At 47.5% G+C, this 13,223-nt stretch overlaps 1 protein-coding gene across 2 annotated transcripts in view; it reads left to right on the top strand.

Annotated features, from left to right (window-relative positions):
• The first annotated feature begins 2,302 nt into the window (after nt 1-2,302).
• The window catches only part of LOC122554907 (angiotensin-converting enzyme 2-like), an 83,063-nt gene continuing 72,142 nt past the window's right edge, over nt 2,303-13,223 (top strand). Inside the window, exons 1-2 of one of the 2 annotated variants that reach the window (XM_087993065.1) lie at nt 2,303-2,544; nt 12,694-12,852. In XM_087993065.1, coding sequence (XP_087849191.1) covers nt 2,362-2,544; nt 12,694-12,852 — 342 coding nt within the window. In that variant the 5' untranslated portion in view covers nt 2,303-2,361. The remainder of the gene's footprint in view (nt 2,545-12,693; nt 12,853-13,223) is intronic. The other variant, XM_087993064.1, reaches the window with a different exon arrangement.

Raw genomic sequence — 13,223 nt, 5'->3', positions numbered from 1 at the left:
TTCCAACGCCCCTCCCCCAAGTCCCTCCTCCCTACCTTTTATCTTAGCCTGCTGGACACACTTTCCTCATTCCTGAAGAAGGGCTTATGCCCGAAACATCGATTCTCCTGTTCCCTGGATGCTGCCTGACCTGCTGCGCTTTTCCAGCAACACATTTTCAGCCCCGATCCTATCAGGTTGTGTGTGACCCGGGCTCCGGTGAGATGAAGGGTAGAGTCAGGCTAAATGTTCAGTCAGACCCACCTCGACGTCAAGATCATCTGATTGCATCTTGCTCACTTCCCCACATGTTGAGATTGCTGCCAGGCAACATCGAGTTCCCAATTGACTCCACTCATTGTAGTTTGTTCAGTGCCTTGTTGTACACCCAGCTCACCGTGAATTGCAAGTGTACATTAATGGGAAACCTCGATATGGAAACCAATGATGGGTTTAACTGGCTGCACAATTCCAAAATAAAATGCACCAGCATTCCAGGCTATGCTCTATGGACTCTGCCTGCCTACTCCATGAACACTCGCATCTGACACGTGCCGGTCTCTAAGAACCCTCAGGATACGTCTCCAATTCAACTATTGGACCCTCCCTGTCCTACAGTGTTGCACCAGTCACCCTCATTGTGAAACAAGCACACTGTGCGCTCAGGGGCACAGCCCCAGCTCGGGGACTGGACAAGGCTCCATCTCCAGGCTCTTCACTCACTGGCCGTAGCACTGTCGCCCTCTGAGCCTGTCTGGGTGCTCACTGCATCACTGCCTTGCCTCGTCTTTTCATGCTTTACCCCCTCAGCCAGAGATTCCCCGGCTCAGGTTACTGAACAAAGAGCAATACAGCACAAGAACAGGCCCTTCGGCCTTCCAAGCCTGCGCTGACGCATTTTGTCCTTCTATTCCGGAACTGTCTTCACTGTCAGGATCTGTATTTCTCTATTCCCTTCCCATTCATGTGTCGGTCCATGTACATCCTGAATGCTGCAAATGTGTCTGCTTCCACCACCTCCTCTAGCAGCACACATCCGACACTCAGCAACCCTTTGGGTGATAAGCCGTTATCTTGCCTTGCTGCTTAGCGTGGACTCAAAGCCAGGAGGTCTCTCCCAGTTTATCAACAGGCCTCAGTCAAGAGGGAATGGCCAATACTCTGGAGTTCCTACCTCAAGATGTCAAGAGCAGGCTCTGATGCCAACCCAGAGCCTGTTGGGGTCAGCCAGATTCAGGGTCCTCACTGCGTAAGGAGTGAAGAGCTAAGTGTTGGTCAGCCCTCCACCTGCCCTAACTCCTTCTGCCCTTCTGGGGGCAGTTTCCCTCCTGGAATGAGAAACAGGCAGGTATTACAGGAAACGAACCTGGGCGGCACAGTTGGTGGGTGGGGCTGTCCCAAGCAAGTGAGTGGGCACTCCAGAGGGCGTGCAGGGTTCAGGGTGTCAGGCTGGGAGGGGCGGGAGGGAGGTGAGAGAAAATGCTGTTGGGAATAGTGAGTGGGGTAGGGCTGGTGGGAGGCGGGTGGGAGGCGGGTGAAGTAGCGGAGATCGGGCGAGTGTGAGATGTCAGAGAGATGATGATGTCATGTGCCCTAGTGCAGTGGACCGAGTCATTGACCTTCACTCTACAGTAATGGGCATTCATCCAGATGGCTGAGACTGCTTTAACCCAGGTGGGCAACCTCAGATCAGACTGGCATGGCCCGGTGTCATGTCCTCATGGTTGTGGGGCAAGAGGACGTCCAGCCTGCGCGCCATCCAGCAGGTCTCTGCCCACAGGCGACAGAGGTGAGGATTACTCCCGTCTGCCACATCTGGGGCAAATGGCAGGAACCACTCAGGGCATTTCCGAGCTGGCAGTGCTTGTCTGGGTGTACAACTGGCACCTAACTTGGCATGGGCACCATGCTGGCTGCTGGCGAGTTCTCGTGTGTGTGTGTGTGTGTGTGGCCAGGGACAAGCATGTGGTAAGATGGGAGCAGAAAAGAGGCGCAAGGGCTCATAAACTACTGAAGGAAGGAAATTCGGTCAGATACGGTGAGAAAGGTCCAACAGCCTTGTGGCAAGAACCACCCCACCGCAACACGAGGCAATTCTCATTGCGGCAAAACAGCATAAGATTCAGCCCACCCCCCACCCTACCCACCCCCACTCCGTTATTGTTACATGCTGCCCAATGCACTGCAATCTGTAAAGGGTTAATATTATTAGGCCTATCTGTTTCGTAGACAGCTCCCACATACCTGCTTGAGGGCATATTTGAAGTGATTATCTTGCGTGACTTTTTCTCTTGTTCAAAGGCCATTGCGATAGGAGCTGATTTAAACAGGAGAGGCCAGAACGATAACATTCAGTGGAAGGCTACTTGGCTCGGGAGAAGCATGTTACTGCTAGCGCTATGGGTCGTGAGCCTCTCGGCGCCTGCCTTCTCCCTAACAGCTGAGCAAGAAGCTCAGCAATTTCTGCACAAGTTCAACACGGAAGCCGAGAAACTGGTCTACCAATCCTCACTGGCATCATGGACGTACAACACCAATATCACAGACGAAAACGCTTTGCAAATGGTGAGTACTTTGAGTGCCCTCGTCTTAGCTACATGGCAGGGGCAGCTGGAATCTGTTTTCTCATTGATGGAGGATATCGCAGGTTCAAGGGTGAAGGGTACAGTCTTTAGAAAATGACCTGTGTTAAGCAGCCTTGCTGTGTTGTATTTTTCGCCTCTACACTGTAGGACTTACTCTGGTGTCTCCTCCCATCTTTGTCACCAGCCGACTTGTCAATCTTACTTATTTACCATTCAGCACCATTAGCTGCTTCACTATTATCTGTGAATCCAATCTGTGTTCACACATTCGCTACAAGACAATTCCCGATCTGGGTTGCAAAGACCTGGAAGAATCTTTTCATCTTCAGTGTCTGCTATTTACTCTGGCAGAGGGAATAACCCACAGTAAATCCATTCCAACAGCTCTTGCTGTGGTTACTAGGAAGCAGGCGGGAACACTAACCTTCACCCGCAAGCTGCTGTCGGCAAAACAGCGCAAGGTCAAATCTTTATGGTAGGCCATAAAGCATTGTAAAAGGTCCTTTGACTTTGACTGAGGGGTGGCAGGAGATTTACCACAACAGATAGCTGTTGGGAATAAACATGACAGCATTGCTTGGCAACATTGGCACAGGTAGCCAGGTCAGTACTCCACGTATTCAGTGATAATTCAGAAATGGTGCAGTGCCAAAGGATAATTGACATAATTCCCAGATTCGAAAAGAGGGACAGAATCTGTCCGGAGACTTACACAGAGCAATAGCTAAATAGCAGAGGTCAGAAAATTAATGAAATCATTGCGAAAGGAAGAAAATTGTGAAATAAACCTATAATAATGAATAATTAGCAATAATTTAAGGTGATGTTTCCTGACTTATTTTTGCAGTGTTAGAAAGACTAGATAAAATAACGCGGTAGACCTGTTGGACTATAGCCTGGTGTTGTGTGATTTTTAACGTGGTAGATGTAATTTATCTCAATTATCAACAAGTCTATAAGAAGACCCCCCCCCCCCCCCAAAATGGACTGATGACCAGAGAATGTAGAGAGGACACTGAGAGAATGGACTGCTGCCTGGGCTTCATGATAGAAGGCAGAGAGCAGGAGAAGAGGCGAGATATTGACAGTAGCAGCAGACCATGGTCCACAAGGCACCAGTGCAGCTCATGGAGAAAGTGAGGACTGCAGGTGCTGGAGATCAGAGCTGAAAATGTGTTGCTGGAAAAGCGCAGCAGGTCAGGCAGCATCCAAGGAGAATCGACGATTCGGGCATGAGCCCTTCTTCAGGAATGACATTCATTCCTGAAGAAGGGCTCATGCCCGAAATGTCGATTTTCAGCACCAGTGCAGTTCATCACTTACATTAACAATCTACACTTTGGAATCAACCAAACGCAACTTTGAGATTTGTGACTGACTCACCAGAAAGGAATATGTTATTGAGTCAGTACAACGGGGATGGACAACAAAATCAAGGATGATGTTAATAAACTTGTAGAACAGGTAAAGGATGATCACCAGAGAAAAAATGTTTTGATTGGTGGAAAATGAAGTGGTCACTTTTAGTTTGAAAGTGGGGCAGAGGAACAAAGGGAGGTTTTTTTAAATTCTCTCCTATGACACGGCTATACTGGCTGGGTCCAGTATTTATTGCCCGTCCCTAGTTGCCCCTTGAGAAGGTGGTGGTGAGCTGCCTTCTTGAACCGCTGCAGTCCACGTGCTGTGGGTTGACCCACAATGTCCTTGGGAAGGGAATTCCAGGATTCTGAGCCAACGACAGTGAAGGAATGCCGATATATTTCCAAGCCAGGATGGTGAGTGGCTCGGAGGGGAACTTGAAGGTGTGCAAATACACCAGTCATCAGGTTGCACAACACTTGTGCGACACATGTTTTCAAAAATTTGCAAATTCATAAAGGAAAGTAAACCAAGAATTTCTTCTGGAGGGTAATAATTGAAAAGTAGGGAATTGTGGTATGCCTGTGTTGAAACTTGTGTGCAAAGAGAGTACTGTGTGCTGTTCTAGTTGCTATATTATGAACAGAATAAAAAGGCACTGGACAGAGTACAGAGAAGGCCCCAGTGGCCTAATTGATAAGGCATTGGCCTCCTAAGCCAGGGATTGTAGGTTCAAGTCCCATCTGGGGTGGGCTTAGCTGTACCCTGAAATGCTTCCTGTTTGGGGTGGCATGGTGGCTCAATGGTTAGTACTGCTGCCTCACAGCACCAGGTCTCTCCAGAGACAAAAGTCCAGCCTCGGGTGACTGTCTGTTTGGAGTTTGCACATTCTTCCAATGCCTGCATGGGCTTCCTCCCACAATCCAAAGATGTACAGGTTAGATGAATTAGCTGTGCTAAGTTGTCCATAGTGTTCAGGGATGTGTAGGTTAGGTGCAATAGTCAGGGGGAAATATCGAGTAATGGGGTAGGGGAAAGGGTCTGACTGGGATGCTCTTCAGAGGGTCAGTGTGGACTTGTTGGGCCAAAGGGCCTGTTTCCATACTGTAGGGAGTCTATAATAAGGTTCACAAGGATGGTAACAGAAATATAGTGGGTTCAATATCTTTTACCATGAAGAATAATGACCCCTTCCTGTGAATAAATCATGTGAAACACTTAACCAACCCACACTTCCTCAGAAACAAAAATAGAAGTCACCGCAAAGCTCAGCAGGTCTGGCAACATCTGTGGAGAGAAATCAAAGTTAACGTTTCAGGTTGAGTAAGCCTTCCCCAGAACCCCACTTCCTCAGTTTGCATGTATTTATTACATTCTGATTTGTGGCAGTTTCAGAGGGGTCTCCCCAAGCCTTTAGGTTCCTTGGTGGAGGGAGCTGAAACAGGCTTCGTTCATCAGCCACCACCTCAGTTTATCACAACAAAATGAATTTAAAATCAAATCCCTTCCCTTATGGAAAGCTCTCTCCCAGAATCAAATGTGCTTTTGTTCGAAAAAGACCCAGTTTAACAAGGCTTTCTTGAATTCATACAAAGAGCGTATTAACTACTAAATCTGGGACGAATTACTGAGACAGCGTAAGTTAGAAGAAAGAGATGAGCCAATGCAGATAAAACTTAAAAACACAGACATACAGATCAGTCCGTCAATTCTTTGTACACAGCAGATAGAACATAGAAACGTACAGCACAGAACAGGCCATTCGCCCCACAATGTTGTGCCAAGGATTATTCCTAATCTAAAATAAAATAACCTAACCTACGCTCTCCTCAACTCACTGCTATCCATGTGCATGCCCAGCAGTCGCTTCAATGTCCCTAATGACTCCACTTCCACCACCACAGCTGGCAACGCATTCCATGCATTCACAACGCTCTGTGTAAAGAACCTACCTCTGACATCTCCTCTATACCTTCCTCCTAATATCTTAAAACTATGACCCCTCGTGCCAGTCAATCCTGCCCTGGGGAAAAGTCTCTGGCTACTGACTCTATCTATTCATCTCATTATCTTGTATACCTCGATCAGGTCTCCTCTCTTCATCCTTCTCTCCAGAGACAAAAGTCCGAGGTGAGTCAACCTCTCTTTGTAAGACAAGCCCTCCAGTCCAGGCAGCATCCTGGTAAACCTTCTTTTCACCCTCTCCGAAGTCCCTGTATCTTTCCTATAGTAGGGCGACCAGAACTGGACAATATTCCAAGTGTGGTCTCACCAGAGACTTGTAGAGCTACAGCAAAACCTCGCGGCTCTTAAACTCGATCCCCCTGTTAATGAAAGCCAAAACACCATATGCTTTCTTAACAACCCTATCCACTTGGTTGGCAACTTTGAGGTATCTGTGCACTTGCATACCCTGATCTCTGTGTTCCTCCACACTGCCAAGAATCCTGTCTTTAGTCCTATATTCAGCATTCAAGTTCAACCTTCTAAAATGCATCACTTTGATTATCCAAGTTGAAATCCCTCTGCCATTTCTCAGCCCAGCTCTGCATCCTGTCTCTGTCGCGCTGCAATAGCCCTCGATTCTATCAACAATACTATTGATACTGAATAGATAAGTGAGCATTGCAGCCCATTGCTATGTCTATAGCTCTAACTCCATTGATCTTGACAGCTGGCTTCATAACTATCAGTTTTGGTCTTCTGCGTTAAAAAACATTTGTAAAGAATCATTATTTGTTTCTTTTTTATGTTTGCAAATCAGCATGTCAGCATTGAAAACATTTGTGAAGAGTCATCATTTTCTCTTTTATTGTTTGCAAATCAGCAGATCGTCTGCATTAAAAACATTCGCAAAGAATCATAATTTATTCCTCTATTTTCGTTTGCAACTCAACAGATCTTCTGCATTAAAAGGATTGAAGATTAGTTGAGACTCAGTTGCTCTAATTCCTTTTAGCCGTGATTGAATTCCAGCATTCAGAGAGAGAGAGTCCATTCGTTATCCTGTTTTCTTCATCTTTAGTTACTAGCTAGCTGACTGCTGGTACTTGGAGAGAGATTTTTTTTTAACCTGCAATACCAGGGGTAATCTGGAGAGAGTTCTTTAACTGTGAGTTCATGGAATGCCCTGCCAGTAGCAGTGGTGGACTCTCCCTCTTTATGGGCATTTAAACGGGCATTGGATAGGCATATGGAGGATAGTGGGTTAGTATAGGTTAGGTGGGCTTGGATCGGCGCAACATCGAGGGCCAAAGAGCCTGTACTGCGCTGTATTTTTCTATGTGACCTTCACAGGGTGCTAATGCTCAAACACAGGCTGGTACACACGGGAGAGTCCAGTCCCACCAGTCCACTCCAGTACCATTGTAACTGGTTGTTGAACTCTGACCTTTGTGGTCGGAAAAACACAAAATGGTTTGGTAGTTTGGGACAGAATGCACAAGGGTTGGCTTGCTCTTGAGCAGGGAGTGTCAGCTATTTGATTTCTTTCAAATTACAAGAGATCACAGTCCAGTCTGTTTGAAATTTTTTTGACATTTTGGATGATACATTCCACGTAATTGACAGCCTCTTAGTTTACTTCTGCTGCCAATTTTAGGCTGCTTTGGCCCTCTTTAGAAAGAAAAAAGAGACATCCTGGAAGTACAAGTTACAAATAACCATGGTGCTTCAGAGTTTGAACCTGTGCTCATAGTAACAAATCTGTCAATAATACGACCCGACTCTATTCCCACCACCAGCTCTCTAGATTCCTCCACTATTGTTGTTATCATAGAGTCAGAGAGATGTACAGCATGGGAACAGACCCTTCGGTCCAACCCGTCCATGCCGACCAGATATCCCAACCCAATCTAACCCCACCTGCCAGTACTCGGCCCATATCCCTCCAAACCCTTCCTATTCATATACCCATCCAAATGCCTCTTAATTGTTGCAATTGTACCAGCCTCCACCACTTCCTCTGACAGCTCATTCCATACACGTACCACCCTCTGTGTGAAAATGTTGCCCCTTAGGTCACTTTTATATCTTTCCCTCTCACCCTAAACCTATGCCCTCTAGTTCTGGACTCCCCCATCCCAAGGGAAAAGACTTTGTCTACTTATCCTATCCATGCCCCTCATAATTTTGTAAACCTCTATAAGGTCACCCCTCAGCCTCCGACGCTCCAGGGAAAACAGCCCCAGCCTGTTCAGCCTCTCCCTGTAGCTCAAATCCTCCAACCCTGGCAACATCCTTGTGAATCTTTTCTGAACCCTTTCAAGTTTCACAACATCTTTCCGATAGGAAGGAGACCAGAATTGCACACAGTATTCCAACAGTGGCCTAACCAATGTCCTGGACAGCCACAACATGACCTCACAACCCCTGTACTCAATACTCTGACCAATAAAGGAAAGCATACCAAACGCCGCCTTCACTATCCTATCTACCTGCAACTCCACTTTCAAGGAGCTATGAACCTGCACTCCAAAGTCTCTTTGTTCAGCAACACTCTCTGGGACCTTACCATTAAGTGTATAAGTCCTGATAAGATTTGCTTTCCCAAAATGCAGCGCCTCGCATTTATCTGAATTAAACTCATCTGCAACTTCTCGGCCCATTGGCCCATCTGGTCAAGATTCTATTGTAATCTGAGGTAACCCTCTTCGCTGTCCATTACACCTCCAATTTTGGTGTCTAATGCAAACTTACTAACTGCATCTCTTATGCTCGCATCCAAATCATTTATGTAAATGACAAAAAGTAGAGAGCCCAGCACCGATCCTTGTGGCACTCCACTGGTCACAGGCCTCCAGTCTGAAAAACAACCCTCCACCACCACCCTCTGTCTTCTACCTTTGAGCCAGTTCTGTATCCAAATAGCTGTTCTGTTTGAGCCAGTTCTGTATCCAAATACCCTGTATTCCATGAGATCTAACCTTGCTAATCAATCTCCCATGGGGAACCTCGTCGAACACCTTACTGAAGTCCAGATAGATCACATCTCCTCCTCTGCCCTCATGAATCCTCCTTGTTACATTTTCAAAAAACTCAATCAAGTTTGTGAGACATGATTTCCCACGCACAAAGCCATGTTGACTATCCCTAATCCCTATCCCCCCAAAGGAGACTTCCACATCCATCAAAGTTTCACCTGCACATCCACTAATATCATTTATTGTATTCGTTGCTCCCAATGTGGTCTCCTCTACATTGGGGAGACTGGGCGCCTCCTAGCAGAGCGCTTTAGGGAACATCTCCGGGACACCCGCACCAATCAACCACACCGCCCCGTGGCCCAACATTTCAACTCCCCCTCCCACTCTGCTGAGGACATGCATGTCCTGGGCCTCCTCCACCGACATTCCCTCACCAACCGACGCCTGGAGGAAGAACGCCTCATCTTCTGCCTCGGAACACTTCAACCTCAGGACATCAATGTGAACTTCACTAGTTTCCTCATTTTCCCTTCCCCCACCTCACCCCAGCTCAGCATTGCCCTCATGACCTGTCCTACCTAACAATCTTCCTTTCCACCAATCTACTCCACTCTCCTCTCTGACCTATCACCTCCACCAACACCCCCGTTCACTTATTGTACTCTATGCTACTTTCTCCCCACCCCACCCTCCTCTCATTTATCTCTCCACTCTGCAGGCATCCTGCCTCTATTCCTGATGAAGGGCTTTAGCCCGAAACGTCGATTTTCCTGCTCCTCGGATGCTGCCTGAACTGTTGTGCTTTTCCAGCACCACTCTAATCTAGACTCTGGTTTCCAGTATCTGCAGTCCTTGATTTTACCCACCGTTTTTATCCCCAATCAGTCCTTGCCTTTCCAAATACATGTACATCCTGTCCCTCAGGATTCCCTCCAACAACTTGCCCACCACCAATGTCAGGCTCACTGGTCTATAGTTCCCTGGCTTGTCCTATCCACCCTTCTTAAACAGTGTCACCACGTTAGCCAACATTCAGTCTTTGGCACCTCACCTGTTACTATCGATGATACAAATATCTCAGCAAGAGGCCCAGCAATCACTTCTCTAGTTTCCCACAGAGTTCTCGGGTACACCTGATTAGGTCCAGGGGATTTATCCACCTTTATGCATTTCAAGACACTTCCTCCTCTGTAATATGGACATTTTGCAAGGTGTCACCATCCAATTTGCTACTTTCTATATCTTCCATATCCTTTTCCACAGTAAATACTGATGCAAAATACTCATTTAGTATCTCCCCCATTTTCTGCGGCTCCGCACAAAGACCACCTTGCTGATCTTTGAGGGGCCCTATTCTCTCCCTAGTTATCGTTTTGTCCTTAATGTATTTGTAAAAACCCTTTGGATTCTCCTTAATTCTATTTGCCAAAGCTATCTCATGTCCCTTTTTTGCCCTTCTGATTACCCTCTTAAGTATACACCTACTGCCTTTATACTCTTCTAAGGATTCACTCGGTCTATCCTGTCTATACCTGACATATGCTTCCTTCTTTTTCTTAACCAAACCCTCAATTTCTTTATTCATCCAGCATTCCCTACACCTACCAGCCTTCCCTTTCACCCTGACAGGAATATACTCAGACTGTTTTTTTTCTCTGATAGCGCGTGCTGGATAGACAGAAGCTTCCTCCAATTAGATACCGGGAAGACTGAAGCCATTTCCTTTGGTTTCGAATCACAAACTCGATTCCCTCTTCCTGAAGTTGACCCAAACTCCTCAGCTTCCTATTTGATGAAGGGGAGGAGATGGCCAAGTGTTATTCTCGCCAGACGATTGACCCAGAAACTCAGCTAATGCTCTGAGGACACGAGAGTCAAATCCTGCCGTGGCAGATGGTGGAATTTGAGTTCAAAAATAGTCTGGAATTAAGAATCCGCTGATGATCACGAAACCGCTGTCAACTGTCAGGAAAAAAAAAAGACCCATCTGGTTCATTAATATCTTTCAGGGAAGGAAAGTGCCAGCCTTACCTTGTCTGGCTTACACGTGACTCCAGACCCACAGCGATGTGGTTGACTCGCAACTGACAGCACAGCAAGGTCAAGGGCAGCGAGGGACAGGAAATAAATGCTGACCATTTAACAACACCCATGTCCCAGCAGGGGATAAAAACAAAAGACAAACATCTGTGCCCACTTCTGCTGTAGCACCCAAACCAACTCTATGGCCTTACCCAACCCCACCCCAGACTTAGGATCAACTGCTCATCCTCCACACTCTGGAAAACTGGACTTATTCCAATCGTCCGGGATGTTCTTACACATTCATTCTAAACTTCAGCTCATTCAAAACTCTGCTGTTATCCAGTCCACAGCAAATTGTGTCCTCCATGACTTACATTGGGTTCCAACCAAGCAACGTCTCAATTTTTATACTCTCCAGTCCATCCAGAACCTTCTCGCTCCTTCGATCTGTCATGTCCACCAGCCCATACCTCCTTGAGATCCCTGTGCTTTTCCAAGTGGGGTTCCGAAGGTCTACAATCCTATTCCCCAATCCTCCCATTTCTTGCCCTTTGGCTCTTCTTCAAGATTCTCTTTAAAGTCTGCCCCTTCTAACAAATGGTCAGTCGCTAACCCACAGTTTCTTTAAAAAGCAAAATACTGCCGATACTGGAAATCTGAAGTGAACACAGCAAGTGCTGGAGAAACTCAGCAGGTAAGGCAGCATGTGCAGAGAGAGGAAAAAACAGAGTGACCATGGTGAGTCCAGTATGACACTGCTTCAGAACGGAGGTCTGAACTCAGTTCTGAAGAATTGGAGTACAGATTCTGTTCCTCTCTCTCTCCAGAGATACTCTTAGATGCGCTGAGTTTCTTCAATGCTGTTTTAAATCCAGTGTTTTGTTTTATATTTAAGTTACACCCCCATAGATTTTTACGGTGTCATGGTGTTATATAGAGGCAAGTTGCTGTTGTGCAACAGAGGGCATCAGTTTAACGTTAGGGGGGAAAGAATAAAAGGGAACCTGAGGGGCAAAGTTTTTACACAGAGTGGTACGCATATGGAATGAGCTGCCAGCAGAAGTGGTTGAGATGGATACATTAACAACATTTAAAAGGCATTTGGACAAATACATGGATAGGGAAGGATTAGAAGGATATGGGCCCAGTGCAGGGAAATGGGGTTAGCGTGGTGGACAAATTGGTCAGTATGGATCAGTTTTAGTCAAAGGGCCTCTCTCTGTGCTGTAGGATTCCATGACACTATAACAGAAAGAACATGAACTAACAATATATGAGGCTGCTGACAGTGGTACATCGTGGCTGAGTATGGGGAAGAGGGAGTGGGTATGGTGAGGGAGGGGGAGTGGGTATGTGGGGAGAGGGAGTCATGTGTGAGGGGAGAGGGAGTGGGTGTGTGGGGGAGGAGAGTGGGAATATGGGAAGAGGGTGTCATGTGTAAGGGGAGAGGGAGTGGATATGTGTGGGGAGAGGGGGTTATATGTGGGGGAGGGGGAGTGGGTGTCTGGGGAGGGGGGTTATGTGTGGGGGAGGGGAGTGGGTGTGTGGGGAGAGGAGTGTTATGCGTGGGGGAGGGGGAGGGGGTGTATGGGGAGGGGGGTTATGTGTGGGGGAGGGGAGTGGGTGTGTGGGGAGAGGAGGGCTATGCGTGGGGGAGGGGGAGTGGGTGTATGGGGAGGGGGGTTATGTGGGGGGGAGGGGAGTGGGTGTATGGGGAGGGGGGTTATGTGTGGGAAGGGGGGTAGTACAGCATGTGAATCCGTGAGCAAATCTTACTGTCGAAAGATCTGATCAAAACCTTTCCTGCACTGTTTGTCTAGAACATAGCCAGCGGGGCGTGGTCCACATTTTACCAAAACGCCTCGGACGAAGCAAGTAAATTTCCCATCAGTGAGATAAAGGACAAACTAATCATACTACAGCTCAAGATGCTTCAGGATAAAGGCTCTGGTGTCTTACCACCAGAGGAATACCTGAAGGTAAGTGACTGAAGAGGGAAACTGCAGAATTATTTGCAGCTTCTGGGAATATTTGCAGATGAGAGTGAGTGGTGAGTGTGGGTGAGGGTGGGGCATGGGTGTGAGGGGGTGGAGGGAGTGAGTGTGGGGTGAGAGGGGGTATGGGGAGGGTAGTGGGGAGGAAGGAAGAGGGAGTGGGCATGGTGCGGGGGAATGGGTGTGAGGTAAGAGGTGGTGTGGGAGGGTAGTGGGGAGGAGGGTGGTCATAGGAGGAGAGGGAGTGGGTATGGGTGAGGAGAAATGGGAGTGGAGTGAGAGGGGGTGTGGGGAGGGTAGTGGGGAGGGAGGCATTGTGGAAGAGACAGTAGGTGGGCATGGGGGGGGGGAGAGGG

This window comes from Chiloscyllium plagiosum, unplaced genomic scaffold (assembly GCF_037043375.1).
Source record: "Chiloscyllium plagiosum isolate Xiang-an unplaced genomic scaffold, Cpla_swu_hap1 HiC_scaffold_12, whole genome shotgun sequence".
NCBI classification, from domain to species: Eukaryota; Metazoa; Chordata; class Chondrichthyes; order Orectolobiformes; family Hemiscylliidae; genus Chiloscyllium; species Chiloscyllium plagiosum.
The sequence above is the reverse complement of the archived record's forward strand: the minus strand, read 5'-3'. Positions and strand labels throughout refer to the sequence as shown.